Source organism: Eleginops maclovinus, chromosome 19 (assembly GCF_036324505.1).
Source record: "Eleginops maclovinus isolate JMC-PN-2008 ecotype Puerto Natales chromosome 19, JC_Emac_rtc_rv5, whole genome shotgun sequence".
In the NCBI taxonomy this organism is placed as follows: Eukaryota; Metazoa; Chordata; class Actinopteri; order Perciformes; family Eleginopidae; genus Eleginops; species Eleginops maclovinus.
This window is the reverse complement of record NC_086367.1, coordinates 14,674,959-14,693,907: the sequence shown is the minus strand read 5'-3', so window position 1 is coordinate 14,693,907 and position 18,949 is coordinate 14,674,959. Positions and strand designations below refer to the sequence as shown.

At 38.5% G+C, this 18,949-nt stretch overlaps 1 protein-coding gene across 1 annotated transcript; it reads right to left on the bottom strand.

Annotated features, from left to right (window-relative positions):
- Positions 1–71: 71 nt before the first annotated feature.
- On the bottom strand, positions 72–4,234 carry LOC134881711 (peptidase M20 domain-containing protein 2-like). The gene is made up of 7 exons (XM_063909233.1): positions 3,842–4,234; positions 2,913–3,061; positions 2,672–2,814; positions 2,047–2,201; positions 1,571–1,697; positions 1,329–1,436; positions 72–1,204 (listed from the first exon to the last, which is right to left on the bottom strand). Exons 1-7 carry the CDS (start codon positions 4,232–4,234, stop codon positions 1,029–1,031), a joined length of 1,251 nt encoding a protein of 416 aa, XP_063765303.1. The 3' UTR covers positions 72–1,028.
- Positions 4,235–18,949: the final 14,715 nt, after the last annotated feature.

Genomic DNA, 18,949 nt, shown 5'->3' with positions numbered 1-18,949 from the left:
CAGGAAACTTGGCTTTAATACATTAAGCCCATTTCAGATTTCTTACAGACAAAAGTGTTTTTGAAAGAACGTGTCATCCTTTTCTTTTTTTATTCAAGTAACATCACCAAGGGCAAGCTGACAATTCAAGCTGTGTGCACCGTTATCCTTGAATCCCTGCAGCAGAGAGAAATGAAAAGAAGAAAGCATCCAAAAAGATGGCCACAACCGGATTTTTACACCACATTTGTGATCTCTCAAAGGAGCTCAAGGGAAGCAAACGTTTGAGTCGACCTTTGTGCTGCTGTTGAAAACATGCTGAGAAATCTGAAGGAGTGAGGTAGCGAATGGCACTGCCAGGCAGAACTCAAAGCAAAGTCATTTTCTATTCGGGTCATGTATGAGATATGTTCAAAAGTGTTGATTACATTCTCTACTGATTGTACAATTATATACAGAGTATCAAATCGCCAGTACAAAAATGTCAAAGATAAATACATTTTATGGTTATTTCAATTGTGGTTCTTGATGTATAGGTTAATAAAGACTCCTCAAAACTAAGTCTACAGCCATGAAAGCAACTTGGCACAGGTATGCTTGGAGCTGAAACTCAACACATCTTAGTTAAAGCATAATAACATTTGTTAATTAGCACTAAAAGCAAACAGCACTTAGACGTAAAACGATTATCTTTACAATCATTTTAATGTTAAAGGTTTTGAACTTCGACAAGATCTAGTCTATTGGGAATAAACTCTCCAATTCAAGAAGGTGGTATTTCAGTGGAAGTTTCCATGCATTTTTCCTGCTGGTGCAGTTTGCTAATTCTCTTTTAATATGACGAAGCTGCTTATGTAAATATTACTAGTGTTTAAGTATTTTTTGGAATATTTTTTATATTATTTGATTTTATTTAGTACATCCTTGCACCTTCTCTTTGTGATGTCCTGAATAAAGTCATTATTATTCATGTATTTCTTTAAGCTCGATCCTTCAAAAGTAACCATACAAGCCATAGGAATCAATTACTACTATTCATATTATCGTATTTATGGAGCCGTCAAAGATTTATCCAAGCCTTCCAGGTGTTTCCCCTGTTTCAGTTTGGCGTGGCTAAAGTCTTCTCTCACTTTCCGCAGCAGATCGGGGCAGCAAACTACATCCACAGCTGTCATAGCCAGGGCTTTGGCAGTCCTCAGGGTGAACAACTGGGCCTTTTCAGCTCCTGGCACATAAAAAAGAGAGGAAGAAAAAAGTAAATAGAAACTAAAGAGACAAACCGAGTGACCTGGAAAACCGTATGATTGAATCTGAAAACATCTGCTCACACCAAACACGTGCTGCCTTACCTGCTGCTGCGGCGTACTCCTCAGTGTGGTTTACCGCTTCGGTGCAGATGTAGAAGAAAGGATGGATACCGGGGACTACGTATGATACGTTGCCAAAGTCTGTAGAACCTGCCAAATCATTATAAATACCCTTTAATCATTATTCTTTGTTAATTCAATTCAATTGAAAGATTTTTTCTGCACAAACCAGGATTATAAAGACATAATTATCTATGATTCAAGGGCTTTTTAGTCTCACATACCAGAAAAGTTGTTTGGCTGCTGCGGAAACTGAATCCCCAAAGCTTCTCCGTTATTTTTAAACAGGTTTGCTAGCGTGGCATTAGGCAGAATGTCATAGTAGCAATTGTATGGGTAGATTATCTCCACCTGAAGGAACCACAAGTATTTCTTTGTTTAAAAAATCCGACATATAACAATAGAGATTACTCTCAATCATCAACAAATATGGTGCTCCGTGCATGGTCTCTAAAGTCAGTTTAACTTCCCTGAAGCAAATGCAGGCATAGGAGGAAAGCCGCCTGAAGATAACGGTGAATTATGTAAAAGTGGAACAGAACTTGGAGCGTTATAACAGGAATATGTTAAAAAGGGCAATATTATATAACAAAAGTCAACGCCAACGTTGCATTTCTCAGATATATTGAAATACACTGTTGGTGCTTACATCTGCACCCGAGGGGAAGCAAGAGGAACTTGAATTTTTAGGTAAGCTTACTCGGCAGCCGGTGGCAACAGCAGCTGCCCTGAAGCAAGCCTCAGCCTTGGCCTTTAGGTCACAAAGATCCTTCACCAGCGGCGTGCGCAGATAATACTCCAACTCTGTGTAGGCAGGGATAATGTTGGGCTTCTCCCCTCCATGTTTGATGATGCCTGGAAATAAAATGTACACGATGAAGGATAGGAAGGAATACATCCGTAAGACACAATTATTTTACAGAAGCACTTTTTATTTTGTTGCTGATATATTGAGTTTCTTTTATTTGAAGATATGTGGGCTTGCTCTTGACAAAATATAAGATTATGGAAGGTGTGATTTGACACATTTTTGTCATGACACCATCTGATAATGTGGATGTAAATATGTTGGATACTTGGAAAAAATGCATCACAGAGATACCCTCTGGCTGCTAAACTTATTAAAGGATTGTGCAACTTCACTGTAAGACAACACAAAGCGGCCCAAGTTCATAAAAGCTCATTTACAAGTAATTAAATCACGTCAGTGACCTTATCATGCAAGTTTGCGAGATACTTTTACTTTTCTTAAAATTATTTTGAGGGGAGACTGTTTTTCATTTACTTTAAAGCTCAGCTGGTCGCAGTTTCTGCCTCTTTCTCACCATGAAGCCTCCATTCTGGTTTGAGTTGCTGTCTGAGTGCAGAGAGGTTGTTGTAGGCCAGCACAGCAGCGTCCAGGGCATTCAGTCCCTCCCAAGGGTACGCAGAAGCATGAGACGCTTTCCCATAGTACTTCACTATCACCCTGTGTCACATCACAGTGCATTAGTGGATATCTGAAATATACAATGGTGGTTAAGACACACAGAGCAAGTTGTGAACTCGTAATGTCTGTGAACTCACTCATCGAGAGCGACAGTGGGCAGGTATGGAGCATCTTCCTGAGCGGGGTGAGCCATGAAGACTAGGTCCATGCCAGCGAAGGCTCCTGCGTTGATCAGGTCAATCTTTCCTCCTATAGCCTCCTCCGCAGGAGTTCCCAAAACTGTTATCTGGTGTAAAAGGAGTTTTATTCAGTCTTTTGACATCATCAGAGATGGTTTAATTCCACAGGCCTTAATACTATTGAACACCTGAGCTCTGTAAAGTGCCTCCAAAAAGCATTCATCAGTTTGCATCTTGCAATTTATTTATCTTAATAGCTATCACTGTAATAAACAGTATTTCATTTCATTTTACATTTTGTGTTTGTACATATCATATTCTATACATGTATATAGACTTCTTCTTGCACTATTTTTATTCTATATTCTTTTTAAAATTTGTTTTATCTCTTATATAACTATGTTGCATTGCTGGAGGAGCTCGGGACTTGAAATGTTGACTGCCATTTCTACACTGTATATTGTGTGCACATGACATTAAAGCCTTTGAATCATGAATGATATCATATACATACTATTTTACAAATAACACTTACAAAAGTACAATGATGCTTAATATTGTTATACATTTCCCTAACATCTGACTTTTAATTGTAATGTTTACAATGAAAATGTTGATTTATTGAGGATTTTATGGAATGTTTGTGGAATTTACAGATATGTCACGTTGAAACACAAGACTGGGTCTAGGAATTCCACCCTTGACAATTCACAAATGTTGGAACAAGCCTATTCCCTTGTTATATTGGGCAAAAGGCCTAACGTGATTTACTTCTGAAACAGTGAATCATTAGAGGAGTTGACTCAAGACTTCTGGAGATTCAAAGTGATCAAAACAGTGAGGAGTCAATATTGGCCTTCTGAATCGAACTTAACCTGAAAGGTTACCTTAACTGGTTCAGGGAGTTCATTCTGGTTCTCTAAAGCAGCTTTCAGCCCCAGAGCAGCTGCAGCTCCCACCTCCGCAATCAGGTTGTGCCCGCAGGCGTGTCCGATACGCGGAAGCGCGTCGTACTCGCAGAGGAAGCCTACGTTCAGTGCTCGCCTGCGACCACCGACCAGATCCCAGACGGCCCGGAATGCGGTGGGTAGCTTGTAGTGACTGTCTACCGTCCATGTGTCGTCCCGAGAGAAGAAGCGGACCAGCCTATCGTGCGCCTGTGTCTCGTTTCCAGCGAGCTCGGGGTTGCTCCAAATGTCCTGACTCAAACTGTGCAGCTCGTCTTTCTGTGCATCAATGCAGCGCTGGACCGCGTGCTTCATCTGCTGCTGCTTCTCCATTTGTACGGACAGTCGCGAGGCGCAGTCCCAGAACTGTCAGTCAGCAGTGAGGGACTAAATTAACAACCTGAGTGATTATGATACGGGTTAATAATTCATTCTAAATCCACTCTGCCTGTGATTTTGGAGTCGGGTGGACATATTTAGGTGTAAATTATAAAAGCATGATTTTCATAGTTCAACATCAGCTACACTTTGCATAAACTAATTACTAGCAATACACAGTTTAAATGACGTTGCTTCTTAACAACAATGATTGCAGCTTGTTAAGTTTAAGCAAATATAGGTAAGAAAAACGTGTGTTAACCAAATACAACAAATTAACCATAGAGAGTGTACAAACAACAAGTGTCTGTTTGTTTTTCCCTCAACCAACAGAAATGTAATTGGGTCAACTGGGTTAGAGTAACCCCATATTGGTGTCGTTGAATAGCACAATGGAAATAATATAAATAAAACTGGGTCAAAAGTACCCATCTGTTCTGGTTAGTTGTTATGCTAATGGTTGAAGTTTAACCAATTGTATTACTGGATCGGTGCTGGATTGACCCAGTAGCCTACCACAATTGACCCACATTATAAATACCTTTTCATTTTTGTGTGTAAAGTTAATTCTTGGTGTGTTCGGCTATAGCTCTTTTCATTATTTTCAACGCTGGGACATTTTCAACCTAATTAACTAACAATTTAAACAAGTTGTTTTGAACAATCCTACACATTGCCCTTGGATATGGTGGTTTTATAACAACAATGATATGTGGATTTGTATCTTATCTTTTGAAAGGCAATATAAGGCTATATAATTATATACATTTAATATAAATACAGTATATGTTGATGCAAGGGTGTTTTTGTTTTTGAGAACACAGTCTTATCAGTCATCCTGTATAATGAATGAGTGGAATAAACATAACAAAATCCTCTTTTTCCTTCTTTTTCTACTCCCACAGATAAAGATAATCCTTATAGCTGGACTCAATTTATACAAAGCATTTCCAACCTGCTGATCGTAGTCAAAAACTGAGCCTGTGCTTTTTTAAATCTTCATCTAATGCAAACCTCTTATGTGGACATAATGTAACCAGAAATAGGGAGTATGTTGCCTTCTCTTGGCATCTAAATGAGTCTCTTCAAGGTTTCAAGGTTTTATTGGTCATATGCACAGCATATACAACTTATATGTTGGCAATGAAAATCTTATATCCCATGCTCCTCCAACAACTCAACGTACATGGTGCGAATAAGATAAATAAAATAGTGCAAAAAGAGAGAAGATCTTTGAATCCTGCTTGCTATCTGCTGGCCCAAATTTCCCTCAGTCAATTATTTCTTTCTGATAACTGTTTTAAAGAGTAGCCTATTATTGCTTCCACAGAGCAGTCTCTAAATATTAAATGCTGTTGAAGTTAAAACTGTGATCTTGGGTAGGGAATTGTGGAGACAATCAAATCATATTATACAAAAACGGATTGCCAGTTCCAGAAACATGACCAAAGTAATACAGATTTTTGCAGGCCAATCTTATACACAGTACATTATGTTATTTTTATTCAGAGCTATACAACAAGCCCTCTATCAGGCCTACGTTCCTTGTTGTATTGAATGCAGTAAATGGAGGCTGGGATTAAAATCCTACCTCCCATCTGTCTGTTACCACACTAGAGGGACCCAGAGTGACATACTTAGAAGTAAAAAGCTCCATCTGCACATGGTCCTGCATTTAATAAGCTGAGAAAACCATCAGTATTCTGCTCAGTCCAGGTTTTGCCTTGAACATCGGAATAGATTGGGAATGGATAGAAAACCTTGACATGTTCTATTTATATTCTATAGGTATTTCGTTTATGTACGGCCTTTAACTATAGGCCTACACATGCAGCAAGCAAACAATGCCTTCCTTGCTGAAGATGGGCCCTGTAAAACAAGGTCAATTAGCGCTGAATGAATAAAGACAAAGCTCCACAGCTGTCCCACACCCAAGGAGGGTGAGTGTGTCTGAGTGTGTGAGAGGGAGAGAGCAGGTGTACTTGTATGTGTTTCCTGTATGTTTTGGAGTTTGAGTTTAATTGGGGTGGGTTGTCAGTCACAGGAGGAGACATGTTGAACAGCGCTCCGCAAGCTGACATCTGACATGGCCTGTCTGTCAGCTTACTCTACGCCCCGCCAGTGACGCCCGCACTCTCCATTGTGTATCAATTAAGTGACATCCAAGAGAGGCATCCATGTGTCACTCCATTGTGTCATTCAGGGATTGCCCCCAAAAGCATGTGTTTAATTTCACATGATTATACATGTTTTTGGCGTCACGTATTGGATAGTTTTTCACAAATCATTAAAGCTTTTTAAATGTTGAAGAGTGTTTTTGTTTTTTTTGTAGAAGATAATTGTTTCAAACAGTACATTACACTGATAAACCCACATCAGCTAAGGGGAGGAAGAAAATCACCTTCACCAAAGAGTAAAAGCTAATGCAACCACTGAATGATGCATAAAAAAAGCTCTCATGTCACTCTGAGCACATGATAAATGCGTTAACAAGCATTCAATATTTCAAGCATCATAGATATTTTAGGATGAGCCACTAGTTATCACACCAAGCTGGAGTGATGCATGAGTTGTGATATATGCGTCACAACAGCAGGATGCCCCAAAGGAAGGCTGTTTTGACAGCCGCAATGAATGGATGTGCTCCTGATGACAGTATGTCACTGAAATGGGAGATGAACCCAACAACAGAATTTGCTTGGGTGTGTGTTGTTTGGACACAGTACAGAATGTGATCCACATATAAATGTGCTTGTTGTGCCTCTAGGCTCTACAAGTAAATATTTCACGATAAAAAGGGAGATATAAATGATTTAAAAAATCCTATTTTGTTTATGAAGACAGTGAGGCTGACAAGCAAATGATCTATTTGTCGAGCAGTTTCAATTTCAGATTGATAGCATGCCATAACACCCCTCAATTAAAACTGTGTCAATACTCTCTTGTTTTCTATCAATTTCTTTGCCATTGCCCTTAAAAACACAAAAACAAATGTACCACCAGAGGAACTTCTGAAAAAAAGAAGCTTAACTTATATGGGTTCATATTCTTTATCATAAAGCGTCCCTCTGATTCATCTGGGGACCCTGTGGGCGTCATAAGAACCCAGAGTGGAAACAACTCTTGTATACAATTTATCATAAATCCTGTATACTCTAGATCAAAATGACAGTTTAGCAAACCATATTGGTGTGTTTATGTTAGTATTTAATATTTAGTGTTAAATATGATTGACAGATTCAAAAAGATGACATCTCACTTAATAATTAAAAATATTGACACAACACAAGTGTTTTCATTAATTTAATTTTCTCTGTCCTCCTTTTTTTAAAGGAGGACAGAGAAAATTCTCTGCCTCCTGGCAGAAATCATTTTCCATATTAGCCTCAACTATATCGATTTTTTTTCTTTCCCACAGACACACATTCCCCCTGACAGGTCCTTGATGAGCTTGATTTAAACATGAGGTTCCAGCTGACTGAAGGGAACTGACAGTGTGTTAGTCGTGCTTGCTGTGTCCTGTCAGCATCACTATCATACAAAATGCACCCTAAGAGGAGTCCCCCGGAAATCCAGTCTGCAATGTTCGATATCGCACAGCAAGCTGCTTGGTAGTTGGGAAACATCCCCCCAGGGCATCAGGAATATGAGTGTTCGTGTGTGTGTGTGTGTGTGTGTGTGTGTGTGTGTGTGTGTGTGTGTGTGTGTGTGTGTGTGTGTGTGTGTGTGTGTGTGTGTGTGTGTGTGTGTGTGTGTGTGTGTGTGTTGTAGCATGTGCACCATGACATTCCTGTTTCTGTCATTAATGTCACATCAGTGCGCACAGTGTGCCTCGGCGTTCTCTGAGCTGGAATACATTAACACCTCGGTTTATCAAGTCTTCCTGCATCCTCAGGCAGTGAAGTGGGGGTGGGCTGGCATTGTACAACATTTGTTCTTGTTTTTGTGATGCTTTGAAAAGGCTTCAGCCGAGTCTCTAAATAAGGTAGACCAACAAAAAACATCTCCCAGAGAGCCATAATTTAAATTTTCTTTGAATCACTGATTAAAATTATACACTTTGTCACTGCTCCCAGTAATTACCAGCAAATAAAAGCTTTCACATTTGCTGTTCCTAACACATCTTGTAAAAATTCTCCTGGCACACAGATAGTGAGACATTTTATCTTCTCGGTTGTTGTTGCTACAGACAGGACGTGATTTGTTTGTAATGGATAGAAAAAAGACTTGTTTGCACAGACAGGGAAAGCCATTATTGCTGTGCAAAATAAGTAGGAGGCATAAAAATACAACAAATGACTTGGCAAAATACAATCCACAGATTGCAAAAACGTCACTGTGAAATTGATGTACCAAAGTACCTAAACATTTAGATTGCTGTTTGAACAAAACACACTGTCTTCAGACTGAGTCAAAAAATGTACTCATCTGTCTGCCTTTGCTGCCCTCATTGCTTCAGAGGTGGCCTTACTGTAGCAGTGCCCTTTTCTTTGTTTGACAGCGCTGAAAAGGCTGCTGTCTGCCCCCATAACATCACCCTTTGTGGGCTGTGTGTTGAACAGTGGGAGTACGAGTAGTCAGCAGGGTGTGTGCAAAGCTGAGCTGAAGTGCTGATTTGAACTCTTATGTTGTGCTGGATGGTCTTTTGATGGCATAAAGCACATACATCAGTGTATGTTAACAAAAGGTAGCTTTGGTGAGAAAGATGAAAGGCTTTAATCCTCAGATGTATTACTTACACACAATGTTTGGAACAATAATCATCTGATAATGATCATCTGTCTGATAAAACTATACAAACGTTTTTTGTAGCTTATATCTGTTGTTACCAGAGTATCATAGGAAGCATTAGTTGAAAAGGAGGAGACATGTTGAAAACAATAGCTAAGCCCAGACAGTTGCCACATTGATAGAGCAAAGCAGACCACAGCTTAGCCTCGTTTTCATATGACCCACATGTATTGCATTCAAAAGGTTGATGCTCTCCTTGGTACATTGGAAGCTTAATTTGCTGTCTTCAAAATTCGCTCGGTGTTCCTGAGGGCGCAGGATTAATTTCAGTTTTCTGCTCCAGAGAAGGGGAGAAACACCTCCTTCTCTTCAGAGGATCACCACATCTGATAATTGCCACAAGCAGAAGCTGTTTAAATAAAACATAAACCCTTCGTATGCTAGACGGCTGGGGGACCAAATGTCTGCAGAGAAGACCGAGGGATCAATTAGGCATCAGTGTTTGTCTCTAATTGTTAAAAAGTCGGTGAAAAACACAAGACAAATATCTGTTTTTCAAACCCTTTTAGAGGGGCAAGACTCAAACTGCTAAATAAGGAGCTTTCACTATGGACAGTTTGTTTATGAGATTATACAAACCACTTAAAGTACAAATTCAGTGCAAATACTATGATAAAAATGACGAAACAAGTTTTGATTAGGACTCATTTCTAATGTTGTTCACAGAAATAACGTTACAGCAAATGTCTGTGTTTTTTAAACTTGTAAGTGAAAAAGTTAACACAAAGAGCCATGCTACTAGCGATGTAATGTAATTCGCACCTTTTTTTATGAGGGTGAACATGCTAACATTTGCTAATTAGTGCTTAACACATATTTTTAATAATCCAATGTGTTAGAAAACTTGATATGTTCAAGTGATGATGGCATTAGACTAAAGGTTGAGGAATCACCAAAATAAACATATATATATATACTCAATAACATTTCATTTATTGTTACGCATTCATGTGTGTATAAAACTGAATGCAATACTTCCAATAGTTCTCAGTTCAAACCACAAATGTTAACCTGATGGTATTAATAATATTAAGGGTTCATCCTCTGGGCAGCACGAATGTCTGCACAAAATCCATTTAATAGGTTTTCCTTTTTATTTCCATCTCTAGAGCCATGATGTATCCAGGCTAGAGAGTGAACACTAGAAGAAAAAGGGCTTGGAAACTAATTTCTACAGAATTCTTTTTTAATTCAAGGACAGATTCACAGTGCATTCATGTTCTACCTAAAGACCATAACTGTCACTGGGTACATATTTGTCAGAAGCAAATTTTTCCTCTCTGCCTGAGCACTCTCTCTTTCTACCTCTCTACTTGTCCTTCCTCTCTGCACATTCTCCATCCAGCCGTCACGTCAGAGAGAAAGCTTGAGTGTTAATTGGACGCTCTCCCACGGGAACTCGTAGGCGTCTTCCTTGTCCTCTCTGTTTATCGGCTAATGTGATTGCTACGGCTTTCTCAAATTCATAGCGAGTCCTGAATAATAAACGTGCTTAGTATTCCTTTCAGACTCTTGTGACCTGTTGTGCGTGAATGATACTTCAGCTTTCAAGAAATTAAACCCCAGCTGACACAACTGGATTTATTGTAATACAAAAGACACAGTGGCATGTTGTCTTTCTGATGGTTGCTCTGTTGCAGGGATAAATTAAACCAGCTTAAATGCATGTCCTTTTCTGACACCAGCAGTGTATGAATGTTTCCAAAAATCCAAAGGGATAATCTCACACATTAAATAGTGTGCTAAAGGAATAATTTGACATTTTGGTTACACACTCTCTTGTCAACAGTAAAGCTTTATTCCTACACAATGTGGATACATCTCAGCGTATTTTCCCAAATGTTTCACTATTCCTTCAAATGTGCGTTTTCAAAATGAGTGATCCTGATAGTATTATCATACTGGAAAGCACAGGATTAGGATATGACACTGAACTCACTTAAAGTCGACAGTTGTTGGTGTTTTGACCTGAACCTCATAAATCAACCTCCTCTACTTTACTCAGTGGTTTCATTTTTATTTGAGTGAGTGTAACAGCTGAACATTTTATCAATTTCACTCCACAAAGATTTAGTTAAACTTCATTTATAATACATCCTGCTTCTGAAATGCTGCCTGCAGACCCAGAGGCCATATTTCGGGAAATAGTGAAATCTTTGCAATTATGAGTTACAGCAAGTAGATAAAGTGAGATAGTGGTTGCTCATGAAATTGCTTTTGTCTAATTTGATTTTTGAGAAGATAGTCTCACAAGAAGTGAATCCTTCTCAAAAGATTTTCATTTGTTTTGATATCATGTTTGATGGAGATTAAACACACCCTAATGTGTGTGTGTGTGTGTGTGTGTGTGTGTGTGTGTGTGTGTGTGTGTGTGTGTGTGTGTGTGTGTGTGTGTGTGTGTGTGTGTGTGATATTGTGTCGCAGCTTAACAACTAATCTAACTATTATTCCTCAGCCTGTTGTTTATTCAAACGACATGAATCAACAAAGCATTTCTAATATACTCTCTACACCACTGGTATTCACATTTCACTTTACAAGCACGATATGATTATTCATAAACTGAATACATCCAGTCTATATTGACTGTAATAATTACAGCTGTCATTATAGGTTGTCGGATAATGGGACGGTATTATGATGTTTGATATGGTTCATAATGCTGTTTCAATTGGAACATGTAACAGTGTGATGAACATAAATACAGTATAAGTATAAGTCACTGCAGCGGTAATTTTACCAAAGCCTTACTCAGAAGCCTCTTTATTACAGTCATAGACTCAGCACTTAACTATCAGACAATCATCAAACAGGATGTGAGGGCAGAAGCACTCACCACAGGGCGCCGTTCACAGTCTGATTAAAAAGGGAAGTGGCAGTGTCAAATACAGAGCCTATTGTGAAAAATGGTTCCCGTTGTGGGTAATAACCGATTATCCCTCCAAAAAAAAGCGTAATAACAACATAACAAACAAAATTGAATTAATAAACACAGTGAAATCCCTCAGCTTTGCGTCTGTTTTGCATTTTGTGTATAGTTTTTCATACAGTTATTTTATTTATTTATTGTTTGTCTGCTTGTTCTTGTTGATTTTTTTATAGCATTTCTTGTTAGTTTTCCCTAATAAAACATTAAGGGGTGCAAAGCCAGGACATTTTCACCAGCGTGCAGCGATTTTCCATTAACAATGAAAATGTTTATTAAAAGTAAATGTCTTAAAAACACATTCATTTTAACTGTATGGCATGTTATTGTTTCCAAAGATACATCGTAACATCTATTTGTCTATTTGTCACACACTGAACATAAATGTTAACAGCTGCTGGTCAGACTCGTTTAAAATATGTGTGGATATTCACGGTCCTCTGAGGTTGAATGCTTAATGTATACATAATATATAATATCTTATGTTAGCAGAAATACCAAAAGATCATTATTTCAGACCAGGAAACAGTTAACCCCATAATAATAGTGCCGAGAAATGTGATTTTTTTTCTTGTTAGTGTTTTTGTGCACTCCCAAAAGGCCAAAGTTTTGGTTGCAGACATAAAATTAACCGAATCCCTTTCCCAGGAAATAAACGTATAACATTTCTGACACTACATTACCTTTACTCTATTGCTATCCTTAGTCAAATCCAACTTGCATCTAATTTATGGAAGATTCATCTTTTTTTATATTTCAATGATCCTTCAGTCCAGCACCACCCTCAGGAGAAGTCATGGTCTTTGTATTCTAGTGTGGAATGAATAGCATGTGTGGCTTTCTTTTCACATGTTCTCATTTTTAAGAGTCTGTCTCGCATTTCTTCTTTGCTTTCAGACTTCAAGGTAGAACAACTTACAAAACAAAAGAGAAGAACAGAACAAAACAGTGATTCCTTTATTCAACCACTAAACCCAACCTCCTGCCACTGCTTCCAACTCCCCTGTAATTATCTCTTTTCAACACCACTGAGGCTATTTTTCAGGACTGAAATTTCCACTTTTTGGAGGTTGTGGAGCATGTTGTTGGCATCTCTGTTGTTTTGTATTTTGCCAACACAAATCTGTGTTGAGAATGAATGAAATGTAAATTTGATAAAAATGTGAGCAAAGTGCAAATCACAAAAACACGGATAAAATAACTGGAAGCTTTTGAAGCTGGAGATAACATTAATATGCCTCTTGTATTTTATAAGAATGAACAACATACTTAAGCCTTTATTTTGTAAAGATTGTTAATGTCAGCTATTTAGAAGATAACCAGATGGCTGTAGGGACACTAATGACACTTCAAAGTCAATATAAAAAACAAATCGCTGCTAATACATTTACTTCTTTTAATGATTATGGTCGGATGTATTGATGTAATTTTAGGTTGTGTCCCAAGCTCCCAGAGCTCATACATCAAAGAAATAAATTAGACATCTTCTCTGACGCCACAGACCCCTAACTCACTCACACACACGCACACGCATACACACACTTGGCAAAGCAGACTGGTTTTGCAAAGAAAGCATGACATTCAGTGAATCTAAATTTGGGGAATTATTCGAAAATGAAATAGATATATTGTAGGAACAGGTGTTGTTGTGTGACATGTCATTAATCAATCAAAACTTAACAATTATCCACGGACTGTGGTGGTCACAACCTTTGATCCCATCCACAAACATGCATTTGAGAGAGATTGATGAGGGGTTGAACTTGCATGAACCCAAACTATGTTAGAGCCAAATTGATATAACACATTACTCATATCAACCTGCAATATAGTTTATTTGATTTGATTCCACATGTACCTTCCTGATGCTATTAATACTGACTAGAGGAAAGCTGTAGCTGAACATAGATTACATCAAGGAGACCAATCTTGTGTTCCCATAATGTAATGTCAGTGTTAAGTTCAACCTGTCTTTCAACCAAATGTGTTTGTGTTGGACATCTGGTGAATGTATGTCCAATATTAACCCTTCGTTTTGCTCTGCTTTGGACTTCATGTGAAAAATATCTTGTTCTTCAGCTGCTATTTGCTCCAGTGTTCACTATTTACTCTCTGTTTTATGTCAGAGGTTTGGTGCTGAGCAGGTTTTCAGAGCTTTTTCTCTTTAAAAAAGTGCAAAACTAGCAGTGAGAGTGAACCAAAACAGTAAAGCCATGGGCACTCAATCAAAACAATAAGCTGAAAGACACCAAAAGGGTGTGTAAGTGACCTACAGACTGCGTTGTTAGTGGGATTTGTTGACAATAACACATTAAGGATATGACCTGCATTATTATTCAAGTGTCAATGTAATCTGAAAGCATGAACAATAGTAATGCAATCCACTGCTGAAGAATCAAACCGTTTTCACTCGGCCATATTGGGTTATTTTGTATGCAAGAAAGTTTTTAAAGAAGTGAGTCACCATGACCTTGGAGTTCAACCCATTTTGATGAAGCCACACAGACTAATACAATGGCAAATATTGTATTTTGATCTGTCACTCTCATGTATCCCTAAAAAAAACAAACTGCCACACAGCACCAATTGGCAAAAAAAAGCAATCTAGCCTGAAGGATCGCAACAATCCTGTCGTGATTATAGACCCACATAATAACAGATCCCAAACACAAAACATTCATCCACTGCTTTTGAAATACACTAACATCAAACCAACTGTGGTTTACTTCTTTTGTGTCATCTCAAGGTCTCTGCTCAGGCACACACACACACACACACACACACACACACACACACACACACACACACACACACACACACACACACACACACACACACACACACACACACACACACACACACACACACACACACACACACACACACACAATGGTATAAGCCAGGTGACCTTGGGCAATACTGGCACAGCAGTGTCTCCATGGTGATGCACCTGGAATGCTTACAAAGACAGGCAGCGGCTTTTATAATCATCTCAGCTTCTACATCAGAAACAAGTTTGATAATTGTTTTTGTCTGCAAAAACAGAGGATTCATTTTCTGCAGAGCTACACTGTTGTTACTTGGAGGTTTGATGAGAAATAAGGCGATGAAAATCAGCAAACAAATCAGTGAAGGCAAAGAAAAATTCAGATTATGAAGCAGCCTGAAAAATATTGATTACATTTGGGAAAACACAAACAAGTTATTCCTTAGAACTACAAGAGAAAAGAGAAAAAGTAAATATGTAGAAAGTAAGAACACTTCTAAACATGGTAAACTTTACTTTATATTCAATGCTGATATTTGGTCTGCAATACTGTGACGCCTGGGTGAGTAATATATCCACAGATGATTTGAAGTTCAGCCCACATACGTGTAAGCCTGAAGTCAATTAGGCCACAAGCTGTGAAGTGATAAGTGAAGTAAGTGTGCCTGTGTGTGTGTGTGTGTGTGTGTGGGGGGGGGGTAAGCTATAAAGTGAAGGAATCGTCTCCGATCGCCAAGTTCAGCATGCTGGCTGGTGGCACGCTGCCAGCACGGTTGTTTATGCTCTGTAACCATCAATCTATTTTCCAGCCCAGATGGCTGTGATCGCCGTCAGAGGGGAGATATGAGTTCTACCTGACAAGGATTATAATCAAATCTGTCCGCATGTGCTCTTTCTTTTCAAGAACGCTTCCTTAACAGGACAATTTACTGAACAACACTTTTATCATCTTGAGGGTCATCATCAGTTCATGTCCAACTGGTGACCCTGCAATACAACCACAATACACAATCTCACAGTCTGTATCTGACAGCTGCACCTGTAGAATAAGCTAAGGCGCAACAAATCAAACACACACTGATTTTATTGTTGAAAGTTTATTTCATAGGGTCCATAATTTCCGAAATATTTGCCTGGTTAATTATGAGTTAAACAGATAAGCTGTGTTTAAATGTAGCAGCACTTTCCTCTCGAAATAAAAAATGACATATCAAGTGCTTCTCCATATTTCTCTGCATGTAGTACCATATTTAATCATTTGAAGGAACGATTAGGATAATAATTTGCACCTTGATTAAACTAAACACCTTTTTTTGCATTTAAAGAAGTTCATTCTGGTTTGGAAACTATGACGCTCATATGATGTTCACAAACTGCTCACACAATTAGAAGAATAAAAATACACAGGTATGGTTTCTTGCATGCAGTGGCCTTGGTTACCACATACTTTACTGACCTGGTTTAAATGTATTTGACTTGCACAATATTTCACAGTATGCAGTATCAGTTGAATGTCATTGGGAGCTGAAATATCATCTGCCACTAATGTTCATCCTCGACCCCAGCCTTTTAATAGGAAGGTCTTGGCATATAGTATGTGACATTGCCATCATGCCGGGGAAAGTTTGGTCAGCCTCCTGTGGCTTTGCTATCTTGCCAAGAAGACTGTGCCTCAATATTATTATTTGATAAAATCAGTAATGCAGTGCATGATGAATCAAAATTGATCTTTTTGACAGACACTTTTACTCCTTAAGAAGAAATTTGAAAGGACAAATATTAAACGGCCAAAGAAAAGCTTTTATCAGATGGAGCCTTTCTGCCTTTCATGAGTCAATTTTGGTTTTGTTCTCTTAACGATGATGAGTTGACACACAACCCACATCTGACCAACAGTCAACACTAATGCTTCATGTGCAAAACACTTCAAGAAAGACCAACCAAGCCCAACTGCTCTTTGCTGCTTATCACAAGTATATAGACTGAAAGACATTCTTAGACTTTATGGTACTATTAGACTTCTTCAATATGCTAGCTAATGCTTGCACCACACCACAGTGAACGCTTAGAGCAAGACTTTCGAAATGTACTGTATGAACTTATTTTATAACTCTCTGCATTGACCATGAAACACAACAGAAGAAATCTCAAAGCAATTTTAAACTCTGTGTTCTATAATATCAGCTCATTTGTGGTGGAGCCTCTTCATCTCGTGATAAAGCTAAAAGCTGATGTGCAAAGTATCCATGATGAAAGAACTTCCCCTGGGATGTGAGTGCAGTCTGAAATTGTTTTTCTGGATGCATTTGCCAGTAATGGGTGAATAAAGGTGATGGAGTGAGCTGAATGAGAATAGATAAATGTATATGTGGTGGTTATGAAATGGACGTGTAAGATGGGAATCTGACTCAAACTGTGAAATATGAATATAATGCAAAATATGAGCATAGCTAGCCTGTACTGCATATCTTTCCCATTTCCATACAAAAAACATGTTTCTGTAGTTGTTTTCTTCTGTTTGTTTCATTGATTCTCATTAAGTATTTTGGATAATGTAACTATGTTCTCCTTCTCATTCTCTGTATTTCTCTGTACAATTGCATTTAATATACTTTGAGTAGTAGGCATTAAAGCAGTTATTTAATCAATAGTTTACTTTAGATTACGTGAAATTATTTGTATTTTTCTCAGTCCGATGGGGTGTTTTAGCATCTCTTATATCACTCTCATAGTGTCGATTTTTTACACAGCAAGCAGGTATTTGCAGGTTTAAAACTCTAAAACCTTGCCTGGCACACATTGTTAGAGGTGGTCAAACATTTAGCAGGTAAATACCCATACGTGTCCATGCGGAGGTGGTGGGGACCAAATCAGAGCAAAAAGAAGAAGAATATATGGACATAAAAATAATGTGATCAGAATGACGACTTTAAATTAAAGCGTATTTTTCTCTCTACCAGCTGGATGTCAGACTAACTTGTCAAGGAAGACAAACTACTCAAAATGCAATCAAATATCAGTGTTGTGTTCACGGCTATTCAACAAATGTGACCAAATGTCAGTATTTACAGTACTGGTGCTATGTCCCTGCAACCTCTGAATCTGACATAAAAAGTAAGTTGTTCACAAAAGGAACACGTAGGTGAACAGCTAAAAATAATTTCAATTTGTCTTCCTCCTGACAGATAAGGGCCATGTGATTACAGATGACTGTTGGTCTCATGGCAGTCAGGTCCACTCGGGGTCCTGTCTCTAAAGCGCTGCAGCTGGGTGTAGGGCAAATGAATTACTCCCTGGCTCTGAATCAGCCAATGGCACAGCGCGGCGATTCTAGATCATGCTCTCTCCGTTCTGGGTTGCGGTTTCCTCTGGTCTACTAGGTACCCAATCACTGTTCCTCCGGAAAATCATGAGAAAAATAACACTGAGAAAAACAGTTCTTCTGAGCTGTGATACGAAGCCCTGCTGCCTGAGTAATTCATCTGTGCCTGCAGCGTTCATTTGCATAGTGTTTACGCAAGTGAGCACTCACTGAACCACCTGCTAAATCTTTGTGATTACCACTGTGTTCTGCTGAGATAAAACAAAAGGTCTTTACATGACTTAATGGTGCATGAAGGGGATTGTACCCACTGACCATAAGGCTGTTAGTCTGTCTGTTATGCAGAAAGAAATGTACCCACTACTATTAAACAAGTGAACTGAATTGCATTAATACTTGTATTAATTTTGTCTGTGTTTTATATAGAGGCAGTTTGTAAGCCATTGGGTCACAACTATTACATCCTCCCTGCTGTGCTGCCATTCCCTGCAAAGAGGATTTCCTGAAATATAATGAAGGGGAAACGTGATGCTGTAGTTCTCCACTCTGACTACTAACCTTCAAGCTCTCTGAGTTTGTTTCATTGCTGACGGAGTCTTTGTTCAATTTAAATTAACTCACACTTCTCATTTGCCTAATGAAGCCAGCATGAAATGTTTATAAGGAAAACTGATGATAAGTACCAATGCAAGACATGGAGAAAAGTATAAAGCAATATACAACAAATTAATTGGTGTTGTTTTTTTTATTAAAATGAAACAGTTATTTGATACATTTTATATTTCGGTCTATAGTGTATCGAGATGGGGAGGAACAGAATATAGGAGTGGTAGATTAGTGAACTGTTGAGATCTGTCAGTGCTC